The sequence below is a fragment of the Thrips palmi genome, unplaced genomic scaffold, assembly GCF_012932325.1.
Source record: "Thrips palmi isolate BJ-2018 unplaced genomic scaffold, TpBJ-2018v1 HiC_scaffold_17, whole genome shotgun sequence".
In the NCBI taxonomy this organism is placed as follows: domain Eukaryota; kingdom Metazoa; phylum Arthropoda; class Insecta; order Thysanoptera; family Thripidae; genus Thrips; species Thrips palmi.
This window is the reverse complement of record NW_023144626.1, coordinates 10,828,733-10,855,057: the sequence shown is the minus strand read 5'-3', so window position 1 is coordinate 10,855,057 and position 26,325 is coordinate 10,828,733. Positions and strand designations below refer to the sequence as shown.

The 26,325-nt window shown below is 46.8% G+C and overlaps 1 protein-coding gene across 2 annotated transcripts; it reads right to left on the bottom strand.

Annotated features, from left to right (window-relative positions):
• Positions 1–1,157: 1,157 nt before the first annotated feature.
• LOC117643441 (zinc finger protein 771-like) lies at positions 1,158–7,940 on the bottom strand. Of its 2 annotated transcripts, XM_034382352.1 has the most exons (5): positions 7,881–7,940; positions 7,269–7,354; positions 4,537–4,667; positions 2,833–3,093; positions 1,158–2,155 (listed from the first exon to the last, which is right to left on the bottom strand). In XM_034382352.1, exons 4-5 carry the CDS (start codon positions 3,049–3,051, stop codon positions 1,772–1,774), a joined length of 603 nt encoding a protein of 200 aa, XP_034238243.1. In that variant the 5' UTR covers positions 3,052–3,093; positions 4,537–4,667; positions 7,269–7,354; positions 7,881–7,940; the 3' UTR covers positions 1,158–1,771. The 2 variants fall into 2 exon arrangements, with proteins under 2 accessions (XP_034238243.1, XP_034238242.1); XM_034382351.1 differs by lacking the exon at positions 7,881–7,940 and having other exon boundaries at positions 1,158–2,156; positions 2,834–3,093; positions 7,269–7,497.
• Positions 7,941–26,325: the final 18,385 nt, after the last annotated feature.

Here is a 26,325-nt window from a genome sequence, read left to right as displayed (position 1 = left end):
GGCTCTCTCTCTCTCTCACACAAACACACGACCAGATTCTTCCATCCACTCGCTTCGCCTGTCCTTATTTCGGACGTAGTTTTATGACCGGAAGCGCAGGTCGTAACCCACGCTCCGGCGATCCAGTCCACGGACGGCAAATGCCTGCCTTTTTCTTGTTTTATAAGGAGGAGTGAAATTGGTGTGGACTGTCGGGTGGAGCAGCCCATGGCGCGCCCTGGGCAGGGCGGCAACTCGGAGCGGGCAAGTACACGCGCGAGTGTGAGGGTGTGTGACCCGAACGACGCTAAGAAGATTTCAACATCACCCCAACCCACATGCTGTCGATGTTCTTCGTTGTCTGAGGCCATCCGTCTAAAGTTGATGCCAGCCACGCCGGGGAAACACCGAGCAGCAGCCTGATTCCGCGAGAGCCGTTTTCGTCGCTCTGTCTCTCTCGCACTTATGAGGGACGCCCCACGAGTGCGAGAGAGACAGAGCGGCGAGAACGGCTTTCGGAATCGGGACAGGGCGGCTTATCGGCCAAAAGTCAGGCAACTTAGCCGGCCGTGATAGGGCATCGGCCGGACTGACGCAGACTGATGGCGCGAGAGGCTTTCGACGCCGGTTCGACGGAGGGTCGCCATCTTGACGCGTGCGGATCAAACCCTGTCGTGCGAATACTCGGCGTTTACGGCCGCACTGAATGGTAATGGCGGTGCTTCTTTATTCGGCAGTAAACCGGAAGTGGCGCGACACAGGCGAGGAAAGTGAACCCCGCGGCGCAACTACTGACCTGCAAAGACCGCTGCTGTAGGGAGAGTACTTTGCGACAACAAAGTACAGAAATTGCACGGAACAGGTCTGATCAATTTTTTTTACCGGCCACACGGTAAGAACGGTTCCTGGGTTTCCCAGGAACTACCTGAAAATCGTCAATACTTCACCACAGCCTTCCTAGGAAAACCAGGAGGAACCATTAATCCCGTGCACGGACGTCCTAGTACACGTTTTCCATACCAGTTTACGTGTGATCCTTGTGGGGACCACAGAGAGCCAGTACGGAAGGTCTGCACCTTTTCTGTACCACAAACGGTTTAAGGTTAGGTTAGGTTTTTTGACCTGTATTTTGTGCAGTGAATACAACAAAGCCTAAATTTATTGAAAAATCATCGTTTTTATTTGTTTTTGGGATTGAACAAACACGAGATCAGTCTGATGATGACACAACTTTCTCCTAAAAGTACAGCGTCTAAAAAAGTAAGAAAAAGGACAACGATTTACACGGCTAGCCAAGACAGGCCAACATGCGCATAATTTAAAAAAAAAAATGCATACATTAAGAAACGCAACTGTAAATGGTGAAAAATAAGGTTTCAATTATCCACACCGCTGGACTAAGTTCCGCATTACAATCATAAAAGATAAGAAAGCTCAGGCAATGACATCAGTGAAATTAGAAACATTCAAATGGACCGTGGCAAAACAGTGAAGAAAGTGCTACTCAAGAACCCTGAAAAGGATCCGTCGCCATAAACAAACAACAACATAAAGAACTCCCAAGACAAAAGAGGACAGAAATTGCCTCAGTTTAAAATCATAAACTTCAAGTCCCTCGACGACAGTACCACGTGGATCTCTAGAGATACTCTTCCACTTCATGAACTGACCCTTTCGTGAACATTCGAAGTGGTCCGGTTTGCCCAAACGTCTTGCTCACGGCGTATTAACGGTGTGTGGGGGACTGCCTTCTGAGGTCTCCACTTTGCCTGAACTTCTTATTGCAGACCGTTCATTCGAGAGGCCTCTCTCCAGTGTGACGACGGAGATGTCTTTTAAAGGATCCAGCCCAACGAAACATCTTTTTGCAGACCGAACATTCGAAAGGCTTCTCCCCGGTGTGTAAGAGGAGATGCCTTTTCAGCTTTCCGCTTTCACTGAACTTCTTGTTGCACACCGAACATTCGAAAGGCCTCTCTCCGGTGTGACAACGGAGATGTATTTCAAGGGATCGAGCCAAACCGAACCTGTTTTGGCAAACCGAACATTCGAAAGGCTTCTCCCCGGTGTGTGTGAGGAGATGCTTATCTCGGTTTCCACTTTGACTAAATTTTTTGTTGCAGACCGAACATTTGAAAGGCTTTTCTCCGGTGTGTGAATGGAGATGCGTTTTAAGGGGAGGTTCTGGTGAAAATCTTGCTATTTTCCAAATGGATCCTACAGTCATAATTTGTTCGGAATATAAATTTTTTCATTGAGGAGACTAAAATTTGACTTTTGAAGGCACATGCCACGCTGTAAACCCAGTCGAAAAGTCTTTTTGAGCCTATTTGGCTGTATCTTAAAATATCTCCTTGCGCATACTATTTTGTCGTAAAAGGTTGACCTTGACATTTTTCACTTCTTCGACTCATTTTCAAAAGATTCCGGCATGCAGAGCTCAAAACTTCCATTATATTATTAGTTATTAGCTTTTAAAGCTGAAAAGTCCCTAAAATTTGTCTATTTTTTACATTTTTGATCAATTATGGTGAAATGCTTGGTTAGAACGCTTGCGAATAAAAATGCAATTGACATTTTGAGATGTGCATGCCGGCATTTTAAAAAAATGAATCGAAGAAGTGAAAAATGTCTAAGCCAACCTTTTACGACAAAATGGTATGCGCAAGAAGATTTTTAAAGTTATAGCCTAAATGGGAGAAAAAGGCTCTGGGACTGGGTTCAGGGCATAGAATGTGCCTCCCCAATGAAAATTTTTAATAAATACTTGATAAGACATCAAAGTTTTAACAAATTTTCACAGTGGGACCTATTTTGGAGAAGATAGCATTTTCACCAGAACCTCCCCTTAAGGTTGTCAACCGTCGTAAACTTCTTGTTGCATACCAAACATTCGAAAGGCTTCTCTCCGGTGTGAGTGAGACGGTGCCTTCTAAGATGTGTACCGCAACTAAATTTCTTGACGCACACTGAACATTCGAACGGCTTCTCGCCAGTGTGGCTTCGAAGGTGCAGTGCCAGGGCCGACATCGAGCGGACCACTTTGGCACACACGGTGCATTGGTGTGGCATCTTCGATGTTCAGGAGTTACGGCTGACGACCAGCCCGAAGCCCTGCAACGCAAACAATTGTGTCTTAGAAGAGGCTTTAAAAAGATGCTCAGTGAATTGAAACGGCAGAATCTGGAGCAGTCTGAGATCCCCGAATCGCAGAAACACTGATGTTTCTAATGTGATAAGTTTCATACAATTTGGAGTGATAAAAAGGGTTATGTAATACCTTCAATAGCCGTGCAAAAGCATTGCAGTTCGGGAATTACGTCTACGACTACACTGGTAAAACTAAAGCGTAGTATTACCCACTGTTTTCAAGCGTATAATCAGTTTACGCTTGAAATCAAGCGTAATAGGCTCATCCTCCAAGATTTCCCCTATCTAAATGCATGGGGGAATTTCTAGCCTATGCTTGATTTCAAGCGTAACGTCTTCAAGCGTAACTTTATGCTTGACTCAAGCATAGAGTTACGCTTTAGTTTTACCAGTGTACAGTCCAAACTAAGTTAAAACCAAGGGGCATCCCACGTCAAACCATCATGATCCAATCCAGCCAGATCCGACTCCCGATTTCTTGACCTCGAAATGGTTCCAGAGTCTTAAGACAGACACTAGGACAACATTTTAATGCACGGGAGCAATATTGGTGTCATATAGTCAATTTTTGAGGACCCACTAAGATAACTTTTAAAGTTTTTTGACAATATCCCCAGGGCCCTTTGATACCAATACGGTCAAAAAGTAAGATGGCGTATTTTAAGAATTCATAAAACCGTTATTTTAGTCAAAAACGCTCTTTTTTGCAAAGGTTGAGGGTCCCAAACTTGTTTCTTACTTTATCATGTTGCCATTTACTGTTTTCAACCCATTTGTGCGCCTAAAGACACAATTAAAAAAAAAACTCAAGAAAAAGTTTTGAAAGTTTATTTGAAATTTCAAAAAAAATTATATGAGTGGTCCTTGAGTGGTAGGCAATGATACTGTAGAAAAAAGTTGGGAGCCGGATCTGAGCAAGTGCGTTTTGGACTATGATGGTTTGACGTGGAATGCCCCCCAAACTTCTTTCCACCCGGGTTTCTTCATCCTACATGTGATTCACAATTCGTAAGAAAACTAACTTCTCTGGGACTATTTTTCGACCCTAATCCATCTTCTGGAGCAAAACGCGAACTTCTAGACGAAGGTAAATCATAATCAGACCAAGGAGTAAAAAAATACACCCAAATATCCCACAAAAAAGTGGTCATGGATCCCCAAAGTGCAGTTTACGACTCTTAGGCTCCCTGAGCAAGCAACGATTCTCTCATAAGTCCTGACGATCGGTTGCCGTCGGTCAAACAGTGTCCGAGAATGAAGAGGGTGGTCATGGAACCCCAGTGGTCATGGATCACCACCCTCCCTTACTCGAAAATTGCACTCACTCAAGGTCTACGGTTGTTGAACATTTTTTATCTTCAACTATTTATTTTCGCCAATAATGTAAGGTTAGGAGCTGCTGCTTACCTGGGATTTCAGTCTGCTCCGGCGATCTCACTATCCCCCACTTCAGCAGCACGACGACACTGTGACCGAGTCCTGCAGCGTGGTCCTCCAGGTCCTCCAAACGTGGTCCCTAAGATGATCTACTTGGCGCTCTGGAATGACAAAAAGAAACGAGGGGGTTAATTACTTTCCACATTCACTGTACAAAATTTGAACACATTCCACCTTCAGACGGCAAAAACTGAGAAAGACGCCTAGGCAAATTCACCAGGAGTCTTGCACATTCTAAAACATTCCCACAATCATTGTACACAATTTTACACGAAGACACTCCTCGTACAAAAGAAAAACAACCGAACGGCGAGACATAAGGAACAGACCACGAAAGGCCTCTGCCGAGGCACAGGCCATTCGCTGATAAGAATACGGGGGGCAGACCGTTGTTCAACGAAAGTGACGCCACATTTTGAACATCATTTAAATACGATCATGACAAAATGCATTTGCTACTCTGCAAAGCCAGAGGCAAGTTTACTTGCCACAAATTTGGCAAGCCATTTTGAATGCCAAAGATTGGCCAACTTCGCCCAGAAATACTCCCCAGCTTGCCAAAACTCGGCAAGCTTCTAAAGATTTCCGGTCTAAGCTTGCCAAGTTTAGGCGTTCAAAATGGCTTGCCAAATTTTAGGCAAGCAAACGTACCACTGCTTTTGCAGTGTCACGAACGTGACGTTACATTCGTTGAATAACAGAGCACATGGTCACTGGTAGCCAACGAATGTGACGTCATATTCGTTGCAGTGTGAATTTTGTCACGTTCGTTTGAGTATGATGTCACATTCGTTTGAACGTGAATCAACATTCAAACGAATGTGACAAAATTCACATTCAAACGAATATGCCATCACATTCGTTGACTACCAGTGGTGCCGTGGTGCCAAGGAATGCATGGCCGGTGTCCGGGACGTTTTCACTGCCCTCCAAAAATGGGGAAAAGTAATGAAAAGGAGCACCAGGGGAGGGGGGAGGGGAGGGGTACACGGCGAGACGGTCTGCGGGGGCCGCACGTGTCGCGTTTCACAGGGAAGAGGGAATTTGTTTCGGGAAGGTGTGGCGAACGGCCTCGGTGCACAGTGGGCCAGAAGCCGGCGGAGGCGGCCAAAACTCTCGACGCGTTTTGGGCTCCAGAGTCGCTAAATGGGACTCGAACCAAACGTGTGACCCCACCAATGGGTTGCTCTCCGAACGAGGAATCCTCTGGTGGGATCACACGTTCGTTTCGAGGCCTGTTTAACGACTCTGGAGCTCCAAACGCGTCTAGAGTTTTGACCCCCTCCAACGGTCTTCTGGCCCACTGTGCGGTGCCGCCCTTGCCGCCCGTCCGCCTCGGACGCATTAAGGAAGCTCAGCAAGGCAGCAAGGCCGCGGCGGGGACAAGGCCGCCCAACGACGGGCCGCAGACTCATTGCGAGAGTCGCTTTCGCCGCTCTGTCTCTCTCGCACCCATGGGGGAGACCTCGAGTGCGAGAGAGACAGAGCGACGAAGCGGTATTCGGAAACAGCCCGAGTCTGGGACGGGGCGGGCAGGCTGACGTAAGGCGGGGCAGGACGAGGCAGCTCGGCGACCAGGCACTGGCAGTAGGCTGCTTCCGAGAGTCGTTTTCGTCGCTCTGTCTCTCTTGCATCTAAACGAGACGCTCCACGAGTGCGAGAGAGACAGAGCGACAACTCTCGGAGTCAGTCTGCAGGGCAGGCGGGGTTCGGAAAGAGAGAGGTGCGCGCCGCCGCAAAATTAATGTGGGCGCCCTGTTCGCACAGTAAATACGTCCCGACTAAGCTTTGGCGATTTATATTATGCAGCAGTAAGAGGGTATATCACCACAATAATCCGGCGGCCCGCGCGAACTCTGCCGCACCGAGCCGCGCTCAGCCACATGCAGGAACATACCGGTTCGAATTTTAGAGGGCAGTTTTTCTTTCATCTCGCTGGAACCATGCGAAGTCTATGGAGCACAAACATATTTGACATGGTATACGAACAAAGAGTTCGTGAATTTCAAAGAATTTTCCTTCAAAGCTTCTCTGTGCTGAAAATTCTTTGATATGCACAGACTAATTCCTACAAAGAACTGCTCTTTGTTATACAAAGAAAACCACGGCCTGCGAAGGAATCGTTTGTAATACACACGTTGTTACGCAGTAATTTTCACTAAGGATGTTGGAGAACTACACTGTGAAAATTTAAGTCGTCACTTGATGACAATTTCAAGGCTACACTGTAAAACATTCCGTACTTTTGTACGGAAATGGTACAGAAAAACATAGTACGGAGGTACGGAGAAAAGTACGGAACGTTCCGTACTTGCTCCGTATGAACCCATGTAAATGGGTACGGAAAAAAAAGTACGGAACGTTCCGTAGTTGGCAAGTACGGACGTTCCAGGCAAATTATTAACCAGACATGTTCCGTACTTTTTTCTCTCAGTGTAATTTTCCTTACAACGTCATCAAAAAAATTGTTGACATTGTAGTCTCGCCCATGCAATAAGTATAGGGGCTTTGATGAAAATGTCATCAATTTGTGATGATCATTGTCATGATTTGAAAGTGATATTTTTGTCATAAAGTGACAACAAATTTTCACAGTGACATACGCAACGTTTCGCGTCGGAAGGTGAAGAGACTCGAAGGCAGCTCGCCACACGCTTCCACTCACTGTCTACCCACTGCGTTCAACTTGTACATTCACTGACCTGCATGGGCTTTGTTGCGGATGGTTGTACGATTCGCCGAGGCTACACCTTCGGAGGACGTCGGTTTAGGGTGTGATGCACTTGGGCTGGGAGCAAAGGGATAAGTACCTTTCAACTAGGTCGGTTCCGTTTCGAAAGATGCAGGGTTCCTCACGACAAAAACGAAGATACACCCCCGTGGGCCCTACACGACTCCCTCCTCCCCTCTCCCCACTGAGAGCGTCCCCAGCTCCAACCGTCCCTTGGCACCGAGACACCGCGAAGGTCGGCGCAGCGGAAGCACCGCGTTATGTATAGGCTTGTTCCTAATCACGCCCCTCCCCCTCTTTTCCCCCTCTCCTCTCCCGCGGTTCCGAAGCCAGAGCCAGCACAGCCAGATTCCAAAACCGCACGCTTCGTCGCTCTGTCTCTCTCGCACCCCGTGCGGAACGCCCCACGAGTGCGAGTGAGGCAGAGCGACGAAAGCCTCGTTCGGAATTGGCCTTCAGCTACGGAGACCCTCATAACGCCCACCGATCTGTTGTTACGACCGCGATACTCAAATGCTTTACGGACAAGGAGAACCGTGCCACCCCTTTCCCTCCCCTCCCCCTTTCTTCTCTGCACGCGCACCCTGTAATGAAGGGCTTAAATTCCCCGTTGAGATAGGTTGAGGAAGCTGGAGACGCAGATAGTGGTGGAATTGTGAGGGGGGCCTTGTCGTGCTTGTGATCGCGAGACCGCGTGCGCCGGGCCGGGCGGTGTCTGCAGGCATCCCTCGACTAGTGGTCACCCTACTCGTAAAAGCTTAAGTACCGCCCCTCACTCTGCTGCCCCACTGTCCTTTTCTCCCTTCCTTGGCGTCTTTTTTGCCTCCAGCGGCTTGGTTTACTTTGTTGGTCGTGAATGGAGCGGGTCTCGACAATACACGAGTCAGCGACGCTAGAGACATGTAGGGCACTAATGCTTGGAGTCCTTCTTACCTCGCTAAAGCTCTTCAAGACGAAAATCAAACCAAATCCAGTTTATAAGAAATAAACCTTGTCAATCAACCCTCACTGTTAAGAGAAGTCGTTATTTTACAACAGTAATCCCAACAATTAGTGTTGTAATTTTACAAATAATAATTCGTTAAATAACTACAAGAATCATGAAATGAACAATTGTCGTATTTTTGACAAACTTTACTCATAAATTTACGAGTAAATTCGTAATTTTACGGTGAAATCTTAATGTTACTGTCGAAAGATCGTAGTTTTACTGATAAAATCGTTGTCTTACGACTATTCACGCGTAAACTTGTTTTCTTACAAATCAAGCTTACTTTTATGAATAGTTGCCTGTTAAATCTGTACCACGAACTGCACTGTTTTTTTACACAGTAAATTGTAAATTGACAAATCGTTCATCATTTTACAAACTGCTTCTTAAATTTACAGGTGAAATCGTTTATTTACAAGTATAATTGTAAAAGCAAGTCTGAAAACATGCGTTTTCGTCCGTTGTTTCCTTACTATATAGGAAGAAAAATTGCCTGAAACGACCAAAATTTGAGGATTAAGTTGGTAAGTTTAAGAATATTTTTGTGAATTGACGAAAAAAAGGTGGATGATCAGATCGTTTTTGAAACTTACGAGCAGTTCGTGGTACAGATTTTACACACTCTAAATGTCTTACGAAGAAATTTCCCATAATACGAAGGAAATGGCGCAAGCATAATACGAAGGTGGTTTTTCTTCGTATTACGAAGGCTTTTCTTTGTATCTTACAATGAAAGCTTAACAGATTCGTATCTCGTTACAGAATATTGCTTCGTATTATCTTGACGCCGTAATTCACGTAAATACTGAAAACAAGGTCAATCACGTTTACATTGTAAGTGACATTTAGAGTGCAGACAATTAATCGTAATTTCACAAAATAATCCCGAACAGTGCTGAAGTAACCCTGCCTGTCACACCCCTGCATCTGTCTAGAATTTGGTCATCGAACCTGGCATGGATTTTCGAATCGAATCTTAAATTAATTTTCAGATCGAATCCAGGAAAAGGTTACCGAATCGAATTCAAATCATAAGTTAAAAGACTCGAGGACGACTCGAACGTCCCAGTCGGGGGGTATGCACTCGCGTAATAGTCGGTTCACTCTATCTGTAATAGACGAATCAATAATACGCGAATAAATCGCGTAATAGACTCGAACATGCAAATCCATCATATCGAATTAGTCGGTTCGACTTTGTACGGACCGTTATTCATAGCCTAAATTCGCATTAATTTGTGGTCGTTAACGTTGAGCGTAAATACGATTAATAGTCGGTAAAGGTTCAGAAGCGATACCCCCTCGGTCCCAGTCGTTTTATGACTTCCCATTACCTTTCACCTGAGTTCGAAGACGAATCATGAATGATTCGAAATTTCAAATCGTTCTTGATCGAACAGTGCAAATCCGACTCCAAATCGAATTAAGTCCGGTTCGACTCGGTACCGACCTTATTCGCACATGCCTACTACGATCGCATTCCTTTGAACGTGGGTCAACGTTAACGTTCGAACGAATCAAACATCCATCATTCAAACTAGGGCTGGGCGGTTTTCCGGTATACCGGTTCGCAGGTTCGGTTTTTTCAAGAACCGGCCTGCCGGTTCAGACCTAGAAACTGAACCGGTTCACCGAATACCGAAGTTAAACCGGTAAACCGACGAAACCGTGGTCAATACTTCTGTAATTGGTCATTTCAAGGAAGTCAAGGCGGTCAAGGTAAATTAGGCATATTTAACCGTATCCAGTGATTTTCAGTGGAAATTGAAAGTTACAATGAGTTTACCAGCTTTTAGAAGCCTTTACCGATGAAGTCCCATTTTTTATGATTCATTCCCTTTTAAAGACGAATCGGTTCGAAAAAATCGGTTTGGTGGAACAGTAAATCCGACTCTTTTTCCTTGACCGGGTTTTACCGTTTCGGACAAACGATTTTTTGAACCGGGAAACCGTTAAATGTTAAACCCGAATCAACCCTAATTCAAACGTCCGGGATAAGGTTCATCTTCGTACGGACATGACGTCACATTCATCGAATAACAGTGCAGCATCATGTCGCGGGGAAACGCCGGAGGTCAAAAATTGAAACGGAGCGTGTTCGCTGATCGGCACTCAGCGCGCGGCCAGGCCTCCGGCCATTATGGACTTCCAAGGCGGAATAAAGAGAGATGAATGGAGGCGCGGAGACAGGTTTTATGGGCGGGCGCGTTCAAAATATTACTCCCAGCGGCACCAGGCGGCGGTCGGAACCGGTCAATTAGGAAAACGACCTTTGTTGTATCGGGAACGTGGCCAGATAATTAGTTAATAGCGCTCAGCCACCGATCAATTATTTGCAAGCGGAGACACACATACACACACACACACACACACACACACACGTGAGCTGGCCCGGTCGCGTCCGCTCGGCCCCGCGCGTGCGTCCCGCTCAAACTACCAACCGCCCCAAATTACTTTTTCCCGAGTAATTATTTCCTTCCCGACATCCCCCTGGGTTCGAAGTGGCGTGGGAAAGTTGGCTGCGCTGATCTCGAAGACTAAGGCACTGGCTTTGCTTGGCCAATGTTGATTCTGTCGCGCGGGGCGTTTACATTTAACCGGGTAATGAAAGTGGCCCGCTCGGCCGACGTTAAAACGAGGAAAAACTTGCACATGCATAATGAAACAAGGCGCAGGAGGGCAATGGGGTGTCCTAAGGTAAAAACGGATCCTGGGTTTTCCGGGTCAAGTCAAAACAAGCGATCTCCACGGAGGGCTGACTCCTATAAAACTTCATACACAAGCCTCATAATACAAGAATAATACCTATAATACTTTAATACCATGAAAATCGGCTTTAAGTAGTGCAGTTTTAGCTTTAAATTGACACAGTTTTGTAAAATTGTAGCTGACGGAAGTTCAGGGTCCAGGGTCTTTCAAATGGAGAAAGAGTTACAAAACAGCACGAAAAAAGTTGACTGGGTGCCAGCCAGTCACTTGCACATTTTGTATATAACTTTTGCATAGAAAACTATGAAATATGGCACAGACATCGACTTAAAATATCCGAAATAATACCACACGAATGTGACGTCATTAGAAATCTGAGTTTTGTCACGTTGGTTTGAAAACGATGTCACATTTGTTTGAACGTGACACTGCCGTTCAAATAGGATGTCGCACTCACTTGAATATGCGGATCGACATTCAAACAAAAGGGGCGTCACATTCGCTAAAAAAAAAAAAAAGACAATGATAAGTAGAGGCTCTTGCAGTGCAGCCGTCGCCATGACTGAATTTGTGCGTTTCTCCCTCTTTTCTAAGTTCTAAAGTACCTTGATTGCATGAATGCTGATACACTGTAAAAAATTAGTTCGTAAATTTACAAACAATATATGGGTAATTTCGTTGCACAAATTATCTGTAAATTTACAACGTCTTTTTGTTTCTTAACGATTTATGAATTATTCTTCACGCAGTAATTTGTAAAATTACAAACTTTACACGCTCAAAAATGACGTGGACCGCTTTTGTTCTACCTTGTCACGCTGATTAAATGGAGATTAACTTATTTCAGCGTTTTTGTTTTTTTATGAAACATCTTGTAAAATGATGAAGGCATCACCATATCTCGTAATCTACAAGCGATTTGTGCAACGGAATTACCAAGCATTTGTTGTAATTTTAGGAAACTTTTCATGTTTTTGTGACTTTGGGTTGTAGTATTTCAGTCACGTTTGAGATGTATTTGTTCGTACCATTCCATAAGGCGGTGTTCACGAACAAATTTCATAAAATAAGAAGATTCTGTGATGAATAATTCATAAAACGGCCTCTACGAATAAATTTCATAAAATAACGAAATGTTATTGTTACTTTACAGAGAATTTGTAAAAAAAAATTTCGTAAATTCACAATTATTTTTTACAGTGTAAGTTGCAAGGACTTGGCACTATCCCACTTTTTCCGGAACGTGACTTGTAAATAGCGGCGTTATGCCGGACATGGGAGTCGTCAAAACGCCCCCGGCATTGCAACAGCTGCTGCGCGCCACGCGGGAAACTCACTGAAAGGAAAGGCATCCGCGGTTCCGCCAAAATGATGTATCGCATTTTCTCCAAGGGCCGCTGCGCAGTGGGCCAGAAGACCGGTGGAGGCGGACAAAACTCTAGACGCGTTTTGAGCTCCAGAGTCGCTAAACAGGACTCGAACCGAACGTGTGACCCCACCAACGGACTCCTCGTTCGGAGAGCAATCCATTGGTGGGGTCACACGTTCGGTTTGAGCCCTGTTTAGCGACTCTGAAGCTCAAAACGCGTCAAGAGTTCTGTCCGCCTCCACCGGTCTTCTGGCCCACTGCGCGCTGCTTGGGCCACCGTTTGAGCGACGTCCTGCCCCGCCTCTCTCCGGGCGATCCCGCGAATGAGAAATGACTGAGCCTCCCTCGCGCTGCTCAAGGCCGTCGAGTCTAGGAAGCAAGGGTTGTCTAGCCGGGCAGCTAACAAGACTTCGCACTATTGTTGTGGATGAGTCAAGATGATGAAGGGGAGAGAGACTGCACTGGATCCTCGCAGCGCTTCCCGGCAACGACCCACCCATTAAGGGCGAGGAAGCGTGCAGAGCTTGCGCGACGTTGCGAACGAACCGTTTTTCAGCAACCGGTCTCGTTTATAGTTTACCTCTTTCGTTGGCAGCCAAGGTGACATATTTTGATTGGTGACACACAGTGAGAAAAAAGTACGGAACATGTCTGGTCAATTATTTGCCTGGACCGTCCGTACTTGCGAACTTAGAGAACTTAGGGAACGTTCCGTACTTTTTTCCGTACCCATTTACATGGGTTAATATGGAGGAAGTACGGAACGTTCCGTACTCTTCTCCGTACTATATTTTTCTGTGCCATTTCCGTACAAAAGTACGGAATTTTTTACAGTGTTGGTTTACTGGTAAAATTTGCTTCATGAAACAAAATCAATTTGTAAATATCTATAAGGTACAGAGTACAGGGAATTTTCAAACGTATGTTATAGAGAGAGGGAATCTTCACTACACGACTTTTGGAGTGTGGTCAACTATATTTTACCTAGACAGTGCGTCGATTTTTTTTTCAGTGCTGAGCAAGTCCACTGCAAGAAATCCGGCCGCGGTGCGGACGCTGCAAGAACAGAACCGCGTCTACACGCGATTCGAGGTCGGCCCGAAAAAGAAAGCGCTCCCGTGCAGGCAGCGGTCGGCATCGGCATAGAGATTGAAAAACTTTCTTTTTTGGTCGGGACTGTTTCTAAATCCTTGTTAGAAAGAAGTAACACACAAACAGAACCGGCCGCCGTCGCACATACAAAGTGAAAGGGGGTGGGGGAATTGGAGTCGGCAAGTGGTAGAGTGAACAGGAGCTGCCGGCGGATCCCTGTCTCTCTCGCAACCCTCCGCCGGGGCGCCCCACAGTGGGCCAGAAGACCGGTGGAGGTGGTCAAAACTCTAGACGCGTTTGGAGCTCCAGAGTCGTTAAACAGGCCTCGAAACGAACGTGTGATCCCACCAGAGGATTCCTCGTTCGGAGAGCAGCCCATTGGTGGGGTCACACGTTTGGTTCGAGTCCCATTTAGCGACTCTGGAGCTCAAAACGCGTCGAGAGTTTTGGCCGCCTCCGCCGGCTTCTGGCCCACTGTGCGCCCCATGAGTGAGAGAGAAAGCGACGACAGCGTTGCTGTTCGGCAACATCCCGCGGCCACCATACGCAGTCCTGGACTGGCCAGCCCCATCCTCTTGTCTTTCTGTCGGACAACCGCGTCAAGGGGCATCTCGCTTATCTGTGCGCAGGACATTTATTTTGCTGCTTTACTGACCTCGCGTTCATGCGGACTGGCCGCGCTGTTGCATGCACGGCGGGGCCGGAAGTGGCGCGGCGCCCTCGCCCGCTGTTCCACTTCTTCGAAGGCCACGGACCTTTGCCTTGGGGGCTGATTGAGCACTGCAAAGAAACGCTGGAATTCAAAGAGTGAGACATCTCGCCAATTTTCGGCGATACAAAATGTATCACCGAAAAAAAAAGGTCGTACACGGACTGTATCACGGAAAAAATGGTCGTACACGCACGTTTCACCGAAAAAAAGGTCGTACACAAATGTATCACCGAAAATAAGGTGAACCAGGAGCGAGATTTGCCCTTGTTTTCCTGGGCAAGTATCACCCTTTTTTCGGTGATACATTTGTGTACGACCTTTCTTTCGGTGATACGTGCGTGTACGACCGTGTTTTGGTGATTCATTTTAGTATCACGCTTTTTCGGTGAGACAGTTATGTCTCACCCCTCAGTGAGGAAAGAGAAACAGAAATTAGGGTCAAGCACCAAGCCTTGAAGTTTCGGTTCGCTTTGTCCTGTGGTCTGTGACCGTTGGCACCTAAGGGCCATACCATACACTTCATTCAACTTCACCAATTTTATTGAACGTGGTGTCACACAATTTCGCTCATGACGTGTTTTTCGTGCAAAATTGTAAGGAATTTCGCACGAATTCGTTTCGCCCTGCGTGGAAATTTGTGCGAAAAAGTTCTCTCGTTCAAATTAGGTGAGACCACGAAATAAATTGTACACGTACATGTATGCATTGTGTACAGAGGATGACACGAATTACTGCGGTATTTGCTACAAATTACACGAAAAGCAAGATTGACCGACACTAATACAACAATTGCACAAAGGCAAGTTTCCGCCCCTTCTTTTACAGAGCGTCTTTTCGGAGGGGCGGTGCTGAGAAAATGGGTGATCACTTCAAGCCTCATTTATAAATGTTTGCAGAAACAGAGTACTAAAAACAAAATAAAAGTAAAGTATGTATGTTTTCTGGCCAGCACTCTCCTTCTTCTTTGTCGCTAGAGGGGAGGCAGCCTGACCATTCCAGGGTGCACCACGTGCCTTGCGTTGGGCGTCTATAGTCCTTTCCGTCCACGGCTTCCATTGTGAAGCCCAGTGCCAGTTTCGCCAGTCTCTATTTCTTGTTGTGCACCACTTGCACAAGGCGCAGCAGGCCGGCTGCTCTCCCCACCGAAACGGTACGAAATAAAACCAAATTTACGGCCAGCGCTGAAGGAGTAGGTTGAGGGTTGGGGAAGAAAAGTACATCCTTACAGAGATGATATTTTGAGCATCCCTTGACCACTTATTTCAACTAGACATGAATGAAATATCTGTCAAACGAACGTTGAGGAGACCTCAGTAGCAGGGGAGTGTACTTTTCGTACCCTCACGGTTAGTCTCGGTCCTGAAAGATTCAGGACCGGAACGGGTCCTCGAGTAACCAGGACACCTGTTTCCAGGACGGGGGTGGCGCAATTCGACCAGTTTGCCGTTTGGTCCTGGAAACGGGTGGCATTGGCGTCTTCTGTCACCAAGATCCAGGACGGTTCGGAATGTTTGGCGCTCTCGGTCCTGGAAACGAGTCTTCGGGGCTCCAAGACGTCGAAAAGAGACCAGATCGGACCAGAAAGCTTGCGCGCCGCACCCAGGTCGGCCACAGACCTGGTCCTGGTTTGCTGCGCCCCTGGCAGGTCACAGCTGACAGTCGCCCTGCGGTCCAGGTCGGCCGTCAGTCCTGGATCTGGTTTCTGCGCACCTGGTTGGTGTGGCGCCGCCAGTGTCAGTTCCATCCAGGTCGGCCATCAGTTCTGGCTCTGGTTCGCAGCGCGCGCGCCTGGAAAGCAGACCACCCACGCGAGGTGGGTTGCCTACCATGCCCCTTCCTCCACCCCTTTTGCACCACTTCCCTTAGTGGACTGCGCCAACGAGAGGATGGGTTAATCATTTCCTGAGTCGCACGATCCCCAAAATCGAGTTCTCGGATTTTGACCAAACTCGGTAAATTCTTACCTCGGGTGCCCAAGAATACCCAAAAATTCTCAGAAAAAATATTCTGTATTGGGTTTGATTATTTGCTTCGAAGACACCAAAAAAATCCTTAAATAGTTGTAATTCAGTGAAAATTTTCCAAAAAAAGTCCCAAAACTCCTGGCATACCTTTGCATTAAATGCCATCTACTTCTACTGAGAAATGGTTAAGAAGTCCAGAAACTTGAGTTTCCGGAAAATAAGAGTGACATACTTTTAGCGTTTACTTGATTGAGTGTAGCTCAGCCACAGTGTAAAGTAAACAAACAGGACAGCCAACCTGGCAAAGCAAATATCGCATCTGAGAACCCCATACCTGTAAAGGCGGCCTTTCTTTATTGTAGGTTGGCAACATTCAGAACCGGTAATTGTGTTGTTCTTTTAAACATAGCAACTATTTATGGTTAAATTCATGCTCCGTTCAACATACCCAAAATTCCTCCCAAACAGTTAGAAACCTTCAAAACTAGGAATAATGTATAAAAATATGGTTAAAACCGCCAATGTAGCTTTGTAAACCTCTGATTACCTCATGATACACCTAAGAGCCTCTTACTAAGTAACTATTAAAATTTGTCACTAGGGAGGCACTTGTACAATGCCCTGAACCCAGTCACAAAGCCTTTTTCTCCTATTTAGGCATTTACTTTAAAAACCTTCTTGCGCAGACTATTTTGTCGTAAAAGGTTGGCCTAGAAAATAGACAAATATGAGGGACTTTTCAGCTTTAAAAGGTTACAATTAATAATATAATGGAAATTTTGAGCTATGCAGAATTTTTTGAAAATGAATCGAAGAAGTGAAAAATGTCAAGGTCATCCATTTACGACAAAGCAAGAAGATTTTACAGATACAGCCAAAGTAGGCCCGAAAAGTCTCTTCGACTGGGCTCAGAGCCTGGCATGTGCCTTCAAAAGTCAAATTTTAGTCTCCTCAAAAAAGATTTTGTATTCCAAACAAATCATGACAGTGGGATCCATTTGGAAAATAGCAAGATTTTCACCAGAACCTCCCCTTAAAAAACGTAGCCCTTATTTTGTGGAATTTAAAGTTTCTGGGCTTCTTAGCCATTTCTCAGTAAAAGGAGATGACATAATGCAAAGATATGCCAGGAGTTCTGGGTCATTTTTTGGAAAATTTTCACTGAATTACAACTATTTAGTAATTTTTTCAGGTGTCTTCGTAGCAAATAATCAAACCCAATACAGAATATTTTTTCTGAGAATTTTTGGGTATTCTTGGGCACCCGAGGTAAGAATTTACCGAGTTTGGTCGAAATCCGAGAACTCGATTTTGGGGATCGTGCGACTCAGGAAATGATTAACCCATCCTCTCGTTGGCGCAGTCCACTAAGGGAAGTGGTGCAAAAGGGGTGGAGGAAGGGGCATGGTAGGCAACCCACCTCGCGTGGGTGGTCTGCTTTCCAGGCGCGCGCGCTGCGAACCAGAGCCAGAACTGGCGGCCGACCTGGATGGAACTGACACTGGCGGCGCCACACCAACCAGGTGCGCAGAAACCAGATCCAGGACTGACGGCCGACCTGGACCGCAGGGCGACTGTCAGCCGTGACCTGCCAGGGGCGCAGCAAACCAGGACCAGGTCTGTGGCCGACCTGGGTGCGGCGCGCAAGCTTTCTGGTCCGATCTGGTCTCTTTTCGACGTCTTGGAGCCCCGAAGACTCGTTTCCAGGACCGAGAGCGCCAAACATTCCGAACCGTCCTGGATCTTGGTGACAGAAGGCGCCAATGCCACCCGTTTCCAGGACCAAACGGCAAACTGGTCGAAATGCGCCACCCCCGTCCTGGAAACAGGTGTCCTGGTTACTCGAGGACCCGTTCCGGTCCTGAATCTTTCAGGACCGAGACTAACCGTGTGTGCTTTTCTTCTCAAACTTACACCCGAACAGAGTGTCCGTCACAAGTAGAGGTGCACTTTATTATGTGTATCGCTGAAAATGCCGAAATATCCCATTGACTCCATGAGCACATCCAGTGGCGTGTGTTCTTGCCACTTTCGATTGACACTTCTGCCTTGCCTGCATAAAACTCGTCGCCGAGTGAAGACCTAAGTAATCAAAAAGCGAGGGAACCGGCAGGAATGTACCTCCTTGGTTCTTGTTTTTTTTTTAATACACGGTAAAAACGGTACCTGGTTTTCTCAGGAGCCCTATGGCAAAGACAATAGGCGATTTCCAGGGGGTTCCTGGGAAAACCAGGAACCGTTTTGACCGTGTACTTCTGTTCTTCCCTCGGCGACAAGCGAAAGCTTCTTTCGTTATTGAGAGAGCCAGAAGAATTTCCCACAACATCCCCTAGTCACTGCCAAGGGGAAATTACTTTGAATTTTGGTGTACATGGCCGTGAATTTCATGAATTTTTTTGAAATATTTGAATTTTTGTTGAATTTTTTGAATTTTGACAAATTTCAATGAATTTTTGCGAATTTTCAAGATTTTTTTTGAATTTTGATGAATTTTTTGAACTTGGCTGCAGTTTTTGAATTTCATGAATTTCAATGAATTTCTATGAATTTCTCTGTTTTTTCATGAATTTTGGTGAATTTCAATGAATTTTTGAGAATTTGATCGCCGAGGGCATCTGGGAAGCATCCAAGAAGTGGGCTGCAACGTCCTCGGGAGTCTGTGCCTTCATCGCGCAGTAGTGGGTTGGTCCAACGAATGTGTCAGATCCCACTGTTTCAACCGACCCGTTCGGACGCGTGAATGCAGGCGCTTGGATGCTCTGCCATACTCGGCGCCCCACCGCCCACGTCTGTCCGTCTTTCCTGCGTGAGACTTGGAGAGGGTGTCAAATGCGATCAAGAAAAACATTCGTTTGTTCATCCTTTGGTGTGAATGTATCGGCGTGTTTCCGTCGCGTTGCTTACACGCACTCACGTGCGCTCTCTGAGCGGCCGGGGGCCGTCCGAAACACATTCCACAAGGATCGAGAAGGTTTTCTGTGAAGAACGGCGAGGACAGAGGACCATCCCCCAAAGAAATGACACTGTTAACAGATGTCCCCGCAATTAGCCAAGGTCGAGGAGCCCGGCCGGGGAGGGGGGAGGGGCCGGCGGCGGCGGAGGCGGCGGCCTGCCTGCACCACGGGACGCCATTCATTGACACCGAGCCTCCTTCGGCCGCCGCGCCTTCAAAATTGACCCACAAGTTCCAACTCAAACAAAATTTTGGACCGTGTAGAGGCGTGAAAGACGCTTGCGTAGTTTTAAAAATTGTAAAATTTAGGGAAATACTAGAACACCTGTGCTTCGGTAAGAGTCAGAGTAGTAGCGCCAACACACCGGTAGCCATGCTCAGTTTTCATCTGCTATGTGGCACTCGTGGGCTGCAGCGTTAGCAATCAAGAGAGACCTCCCCTCCCCCCCCCCCTTTCTCCCCACAACCACACGGTCTCCGCGAGGGCTCCCCTCACGTTTTCGTACGCAGGTTTAAATCATGCATCCCATCGTATATTAACGAAAATTCATTGAAATTCATTGAATTTTAGTGAGTTTTAATGAATTTCAGTAAACTTTGACCCATTTTGATGAATTTTGTACACTTTTTGAATTTTTGCACTGCAATGAATTTTATGAATTTCAGTGAATTTTGAAGAATTTCGATGAATTTCAATGAATTTTGGTGAAATGTTTAATTTTATGAATTTTACTGAATTTTTTGAATTTTGTTGAATTTTTTTGAATTTTGCATTAGGTGTACACATTTTTTCGGAGTAGTTTCCCCTTGGTCACTGCACTGCCTCGCATTTCGTTATCATCGGTACAGAAGGGAGGAAGGGGGATGCTCCTCGAGTGTGGGTGGCCTGGACAGCGCTGGGGTAGTTTGGCTTCATGCAATCAAACAAATAATCCCTCTCAGTGAAAATCCCGCCCCTCCTTCCTTGCCCTTCTTTTCCCCTTTCTCTTTCCACCCCAACCCGCCCCTTCCAGGGATTTAGACAGAGATGGCTGCTGTGGGCTGCGTCTGGGGGAGGAACACGATTTCAGCGATACCAGCCTCACATTATGACATGGTTGGTTTGAAGTGTGTGTGTGTGTGGTCCAGACCCCCGCCCCCCGCACTGCGTACGTAACGAAACGATAAGTAACATTGCATGCGATTGACCTACATTTGCTGCTAGTTCTTTCGAATAGGGTACTTCGGAGAAAAGTTGAAACGAAAGTTCAGAAGAAATCAAGAATAACGCAGTATGCGACAATGGTGAGAATAAGCGTCTGCGTCGCCGTTCTGCCGCTTCCCTAGAGCTATTTTATCATAGAAGCCCAGCTGTTATCCTTCTTGATTTCTTCTCAATTTCCGTCCCAGATCTACTCCGAAGTGCCCTATTATTTTCTCAGAACGTGTTAAGCGTGACTTTGCGCTGGCTCTCAAACCCAAACCCCATTCAACGAAAATTCCCGAAGCGTCCCCCCTCCTTCAATTTAAATACAAGGTCTGTTGCGAGGCCACGGAAAAAAATGTGCAAAGGAATTTTTAGTGTGTACCGTAGTGGCGTTCGCTTGCACTCGCGGCAGCGGAGAGCCACATCCCTAATTGTTCTCGTGCCCGTCAAACGGGCCTCGGAGCGCCCACCCGAAACGCTGACGAAATCGACGCCGTCCTACTTTGTGCATTCCCTAATTGTGACAGAGATCTCCCTCTGCTGCAGCTGACGTCATTAGAAGCGGAACAAAAAAGGTCGGCGGAAATGTCATGCCCCGGAGAGGAAAGAGTCTGAGGCCGAATTATTTATCGGGTCTCTCTCGGCCAAAGACAAGTCAGTAATGAGCGCCCCTCCGCGCCACATGACGCCTTGATAGCCAAGCTCCTCTAATTATTGCGTTTTTATATCTCTGCTTCGCCTCCGCCCACCGACCCCATTTTTTACCTTATTCTCGTCGCCCAAACGAAACTTGTTAGCGACCGTCTGAATGGCCGAGCCCGGTCGCGCTCTTACTTTTGCCTCATTTTCCATTAGAAAACGAGCTTTCGCTTCCGTGGAGTGTGGTGAGTCGGATCGCAAACAGCCTCACCAGGCTGTCGCGGGGGCTAGCTGGCATGTTCCGGCGAAAGTAGTACGGGATAGTAGTTTTATCAAAACTAAAGGAGATTTGAATCGATTAGGTCATCTCAAATCTCTGCTTAAGACAAACGTTCAATTTCACATCTCAGGAACCTCCGTGGCCAATTATCTTTATCTGTCATGTGCGGTCATGTTAAAATGGTTCACCATCATCGCATTCTTCACAGGCGGCGGGTAATTCTTTCCCAAGTCACCCGAGGTCCCGAAATCGATGTCTCCGATTTCGACGAAACTTTGTGGGTGTGTTCCCTATGTAGCAAAGAGCTCCAGAAAAAATTTTCAACTTTTTTGGTCGGCCCAAAAAATTTTAATCACGTATTTTGTAAAAAACACTGAAACCTGCACTAAAAATTTGTTTGTTGCCTGAGGGCGACCTGCCCGGTGGATTTTTTTTTCTTTTCATGGTACTGAAAAAAAAAGACCCCGAGAGCCACTTTAAAAGTCACTTGTTCCAGGAGATATGGACCAAAAAATTCGTTTTTCGCGAATACCCAAAAAATGCATCCGAATTTTTTGATGATAATTTTTTTTTAGGAAGGTCCTGTGGTGGTCTATCACCCTTATTGGTTTTGGGTTTGGCCAATGGAAAACCGAACAAAAATTGCGTTTTTTCCGTTTTTTTCGCAGTTTTTGGCCCATAGTATCGCCATTTTAAGTCTGACTTAATGAGCGCCATTAGACTTTTTTTTCGCCTTTTCAAGACGAATCGATTGATATAAGTTGAAGTCAAATCGGAGTATTTTGAAAAATTGCCTTTTTTACGCATCTAGATTAGTTGGATCCCGATCGTAAAAAGGGCAATTTTTCAAAATACTCCGATTTGACTTCAACTTATATCAATCGATTCGTCTTGAAAAGGCGAAAAAAAAGTCTAATGGCGCTCATTAAGTCAGACTTAAAATGGCGATACTATGGGCCAAAAACTGCGAAAAAAACGGAAAAAACGCAATTTTTGTTCGGTTTTCCATTGGCCAAACCCAAAACCAATAAGGGTGATAGACCACCACAGGACCTTCCTAAAAAAAAATTATCATCAAAAAATTCGGATGCATTTTTTGGGTATTCGCGAAAAACGAATTTTTTGGTCCATATCTCCTGGAACAAGTGACTTTTAAAGTGGCTCTCGGGGTCTTTTTTTTTCAGTACCATGAAAAGAAAAAAAATCCACCGGGCAGGTCGCCCTCAGGCAACAAACAAATTTTTAGTGCAGGTTTCAGTGTTTTTTACAAAATACGTGATTAAAATTTTTTGGGCCGACCAAAAAAGTTGAAAATTTTTTCTGGAGCTCTTTGCTACATAGGGAACACACCCACAAAGTTTCGTCGAAATCGGAGACATCGATTTCGGGACCTCGGGTGACTTGGGAAAGAATTACCCCGAAGCGTCTGGAAGGGGCACAGCTTCTAGGGTTTACTTACAGATTGTTACGATAGACGATACACGCACACAAAACGCTTCCTCCGTGTACAGGTCGCTAAAAAGTGAATCCTCAGGTTGCCACGTTGGTTCTGAGGTGACGTTTTAAGTTAAGTTAGTCATGTGTCTTCACAGTGCTGCAGTGCTATACTCCCAATATCTTTCGGAGCTTTTTATTCGGAAGACGAACAAAAAGCTTAGTATTATGACTGCACAGCGAAGGTGTGCCTTCACCCATGGCGAAGCGTTCTCAGTATCTTATGACCATCTTCTTCATATTACGAACAAATTTCTCTGTATAATGACAGATTTGTGTCTTCAAGTACTGAGAATTGGCTCAGTACTATGACTGCACGGCATTTTCTCTATAGGAAATTGGGAGTGTACTTTCCTTGCGGTATTTTAGGGAAACTACTCAGACAACGAAGATTGTCCGTGGAAGGTAGCGCGCGCCAGGGACATCAAATGAGACGAAGGTCAAAGATCAGCGAGAACCACTCGGTCCTCGGCCGTCCTGCGGCCCGTTTGAACACGCGGCGTGGTTTCCCTCTTGGCTGCCTGACTGAGAGACGCCACGTGCGCCACCCTGATCGGCAACGGGACCCTCCATTTTGGCGTGTCAGCTCCTCGACGGGCCGGCGGACCAGGTGTCGTCTCAATCACAGGTTGCCCCCCCCCCCCCTCCTTCCGCTTCCTCTCTTCTTTCAAACGCCCCCACCTGGCTCTCGCAGCCGGTGCGCACTTTTTACTCCCCTTCGATTGCCGTATCTTATTGAAGAATTTCCATCGTGCTTTCCGTCTATGTGCGTACGCTGTCCCTTTGCCAAGCTTGTCTGTGAGCGTGCGTGAGCGCTTGTAATGTGTGTGTGTAGTTGTGTGTGTGTTTTGAGAGAGAGAGAGAGAGAGAGAGAGAGTAATTTCGTATGCGCCTCCGTAACATGGAGCCTTAATCGAATGCGTTGTAAAAAGAAGGCGTTCTTTTCTCGAAAAGATTTAAAGGGAAGACAGCCTGTGCCATCTACCCGTCACGTCGCGGAAGCTGTGACAAGGGAGTCTGAGAAACTAAATGCGCACTGAGAAAGCCTTTCAAACTTGTATAGGCAGCTTGTTATGATAAAGTGTTTTAAGTATAAACTAGCTTACAAAGTCTTTGTATAACAAAGTAAATAAGTTGAAATTGTGTACACTCAAAATACTTTGTAAGGTTTAAAGCGTACGTAGAGAACTCCTTGTTACGTGGTCGCTGTCGATGACATCACGTTTCGTTGGAAAGCCCTCGTGGACTGATGTAACTCGTCCGCCTTTGATTCTGCCACACATTAAATGACCATATATTTTTCCAACGGACCTCAACGCCGCCGCGAGTCACCGTGTCACTCTGTAGGTTTTTAGTTCCATTGAGATTCGTCCGCTTTAAAATCTGGATCGAAGGTACTCAGTGCCATGCACGATCAACAGACGCACCGTCGCAGTGCACACCACGCCGCACACGGACGAGTCTGATGGCGGGGCGTGCTTTTTCCACCGGACACAGCGCGCGCCATGGATCATTTGCTTGGGGCCCCCTGCGCCGCGGCAGCGCCCTTGGCAGTGCGGCCCGAGCCGGCCCGGACCCCCTTTGGGGCCCGGGGTCCTGAAGCAGGCCAGAGGGCGTATCTGATTACAGGCGGCCGTGCGTGGCCGGCCTGCCCCGGCTTATGGCGGGGTATTTAAACATCAACAGATGTGAAACGAGGGGCCGAGGCACGGGCCGTGGGGCCCCACTGGGGCGGGCCGGCCAGGGCTTACCTGGTGATGCATTGCGCCTCGCTCTGATAGGCTGGCGATCCCTCGTTGCCAACTCACCACAATATTACCGCCCAAGCTTTCTGAACCGGGTGGTAGTGGGCGACGGTTCTCACGCTATAAAAAGCTAGTGAGGTGGTTGCCGTTGTTTGTAGACCCACGCCTCGCCGTGACGCCTTGCACGAAGGACGCTTTGGTGGTCTTTCTTTTCAAAGCCAACTGAGTGTTTTTGTCCAACTTCTGGGCGGCTTCCTCACATGATGTGAGAGCGTGTTAACCTGTTTTGACCACATCAAGCGTCCCCTCGCCGCACGGAACAAGACCAGCCCACTGAATAACGATCTCAAAGTGCCAGCTACTGTGTGCCCTGACGTGCGCACAAATATTTTCGGTCACACTTGCGAACATGTCTTTTTGTTGAAGCAAATTATTATCATTATTATTGTGTTTCCCTGTGGCTTGTGTGTCACAATGGTGGGCTACCCCTCCCCCTGACAGCCTAGAGCAGCTCGCCAGTGGTCCGAGTCATAAGGATCTGTGTGTCTCGCACCTCCCACGGAACGCCGAGTGTGAGAGAGACAGAGCGACGCTGTTTGGAAACAGCCAGCAGCGACGCTATTGTGGCGCCAGGAGACAAAAGCAACACGCCGTGCCGTTATTATGACCAGTGTCGTGGCGTGGCACAGGGATTCCGCAAATAGACTGTATTGCTTTCTGTCGCAATAATAATCATATTGACAAAACCCTGCAAAATTTAGCGGGCACACATTCGCTGTCATTCATGTGTCCACTGCTCCAGAGGCCCACAGTCAAGAGGGGCTTTCGCACAAATTGTCAGTCAGACGCGAAGAACTTTGTACCTAAGGGTGTGTGATAAGAGCTGCCCTGTCCATTCACGGGAAAACCAAACTTGGTTACACCACACATGGGGACCGTCTTGAAATCGATTTTGGGGACACAGCTGAAGTCATATGCTTAAGGGCTGCAGAACAAGAGTGGCCTCGAAAATGAGCTCAGATCCCGGATTCCCTCAGGTTACCCCGTGAAGCTCCCCCGCATCCCCATCACTGTGGCAAGAAGCTACGGAAAATCCTGTAAACAACTTGTGATTGTTTGCAGCCCTCATGTCAATATTCACCGAATGACCTCACAGTGATCTTAGTAGGACTATATGCAGTCTTTCAGAAAATTGCAAGGTCCTACGCACTCTACAAAAAATGTCCTGTCAACGCCGTTAATTTATTACCAATGTTTGCTGTTATGCAATTCACGGCGTTTGCTGTGAACTAGTTCACGGCGTTCACTGTGATCTCGGTTACAGTGTTCACTGTGATCTGGCCACAGTAAACGCCGTGAATTGGAGCCTGATTTGCAGTACTTCGGTGCTTAGCGGCGTCAAACTCACAGTGTTTACTGGGGACCAGATCACAGTGAACACCGCGAACAAGATCACAGTGAATCCCGTGAGCAGATCACAGTAAACGCTGTGAATTGACCTACAGTGAAAACTGGTAATAAATTAACGGCATTTACAGGACATTTTTGGTAGAGTGCGGAGAAGACGGTACAGTCCTACGGAGAATCTCAGCAAAAAAAATTGACAGAACTTTCCGTAGCTTTTTGCTACAGTGATTGGCAGCGCCTACCGAATTCAAATCACCCTTGGTTTCCCTGAAACGAGCGTTGGTACTCCTGCTGCGATGACGCCCTCGCACATAGACCCTCAACTTCACTCGCACTACAGCATGTGTCCACTCACCGCTGTTTGAAGAGGCGATTTTCGTAGCGCAGGAAAATGGGAGGACGAGTTAGACAGAAGAGGACGCAGAGGGGTTGAAGGGTAAGTTAGAATAAAAATACACATGGAAATTCCACACCACACCAATTGGGG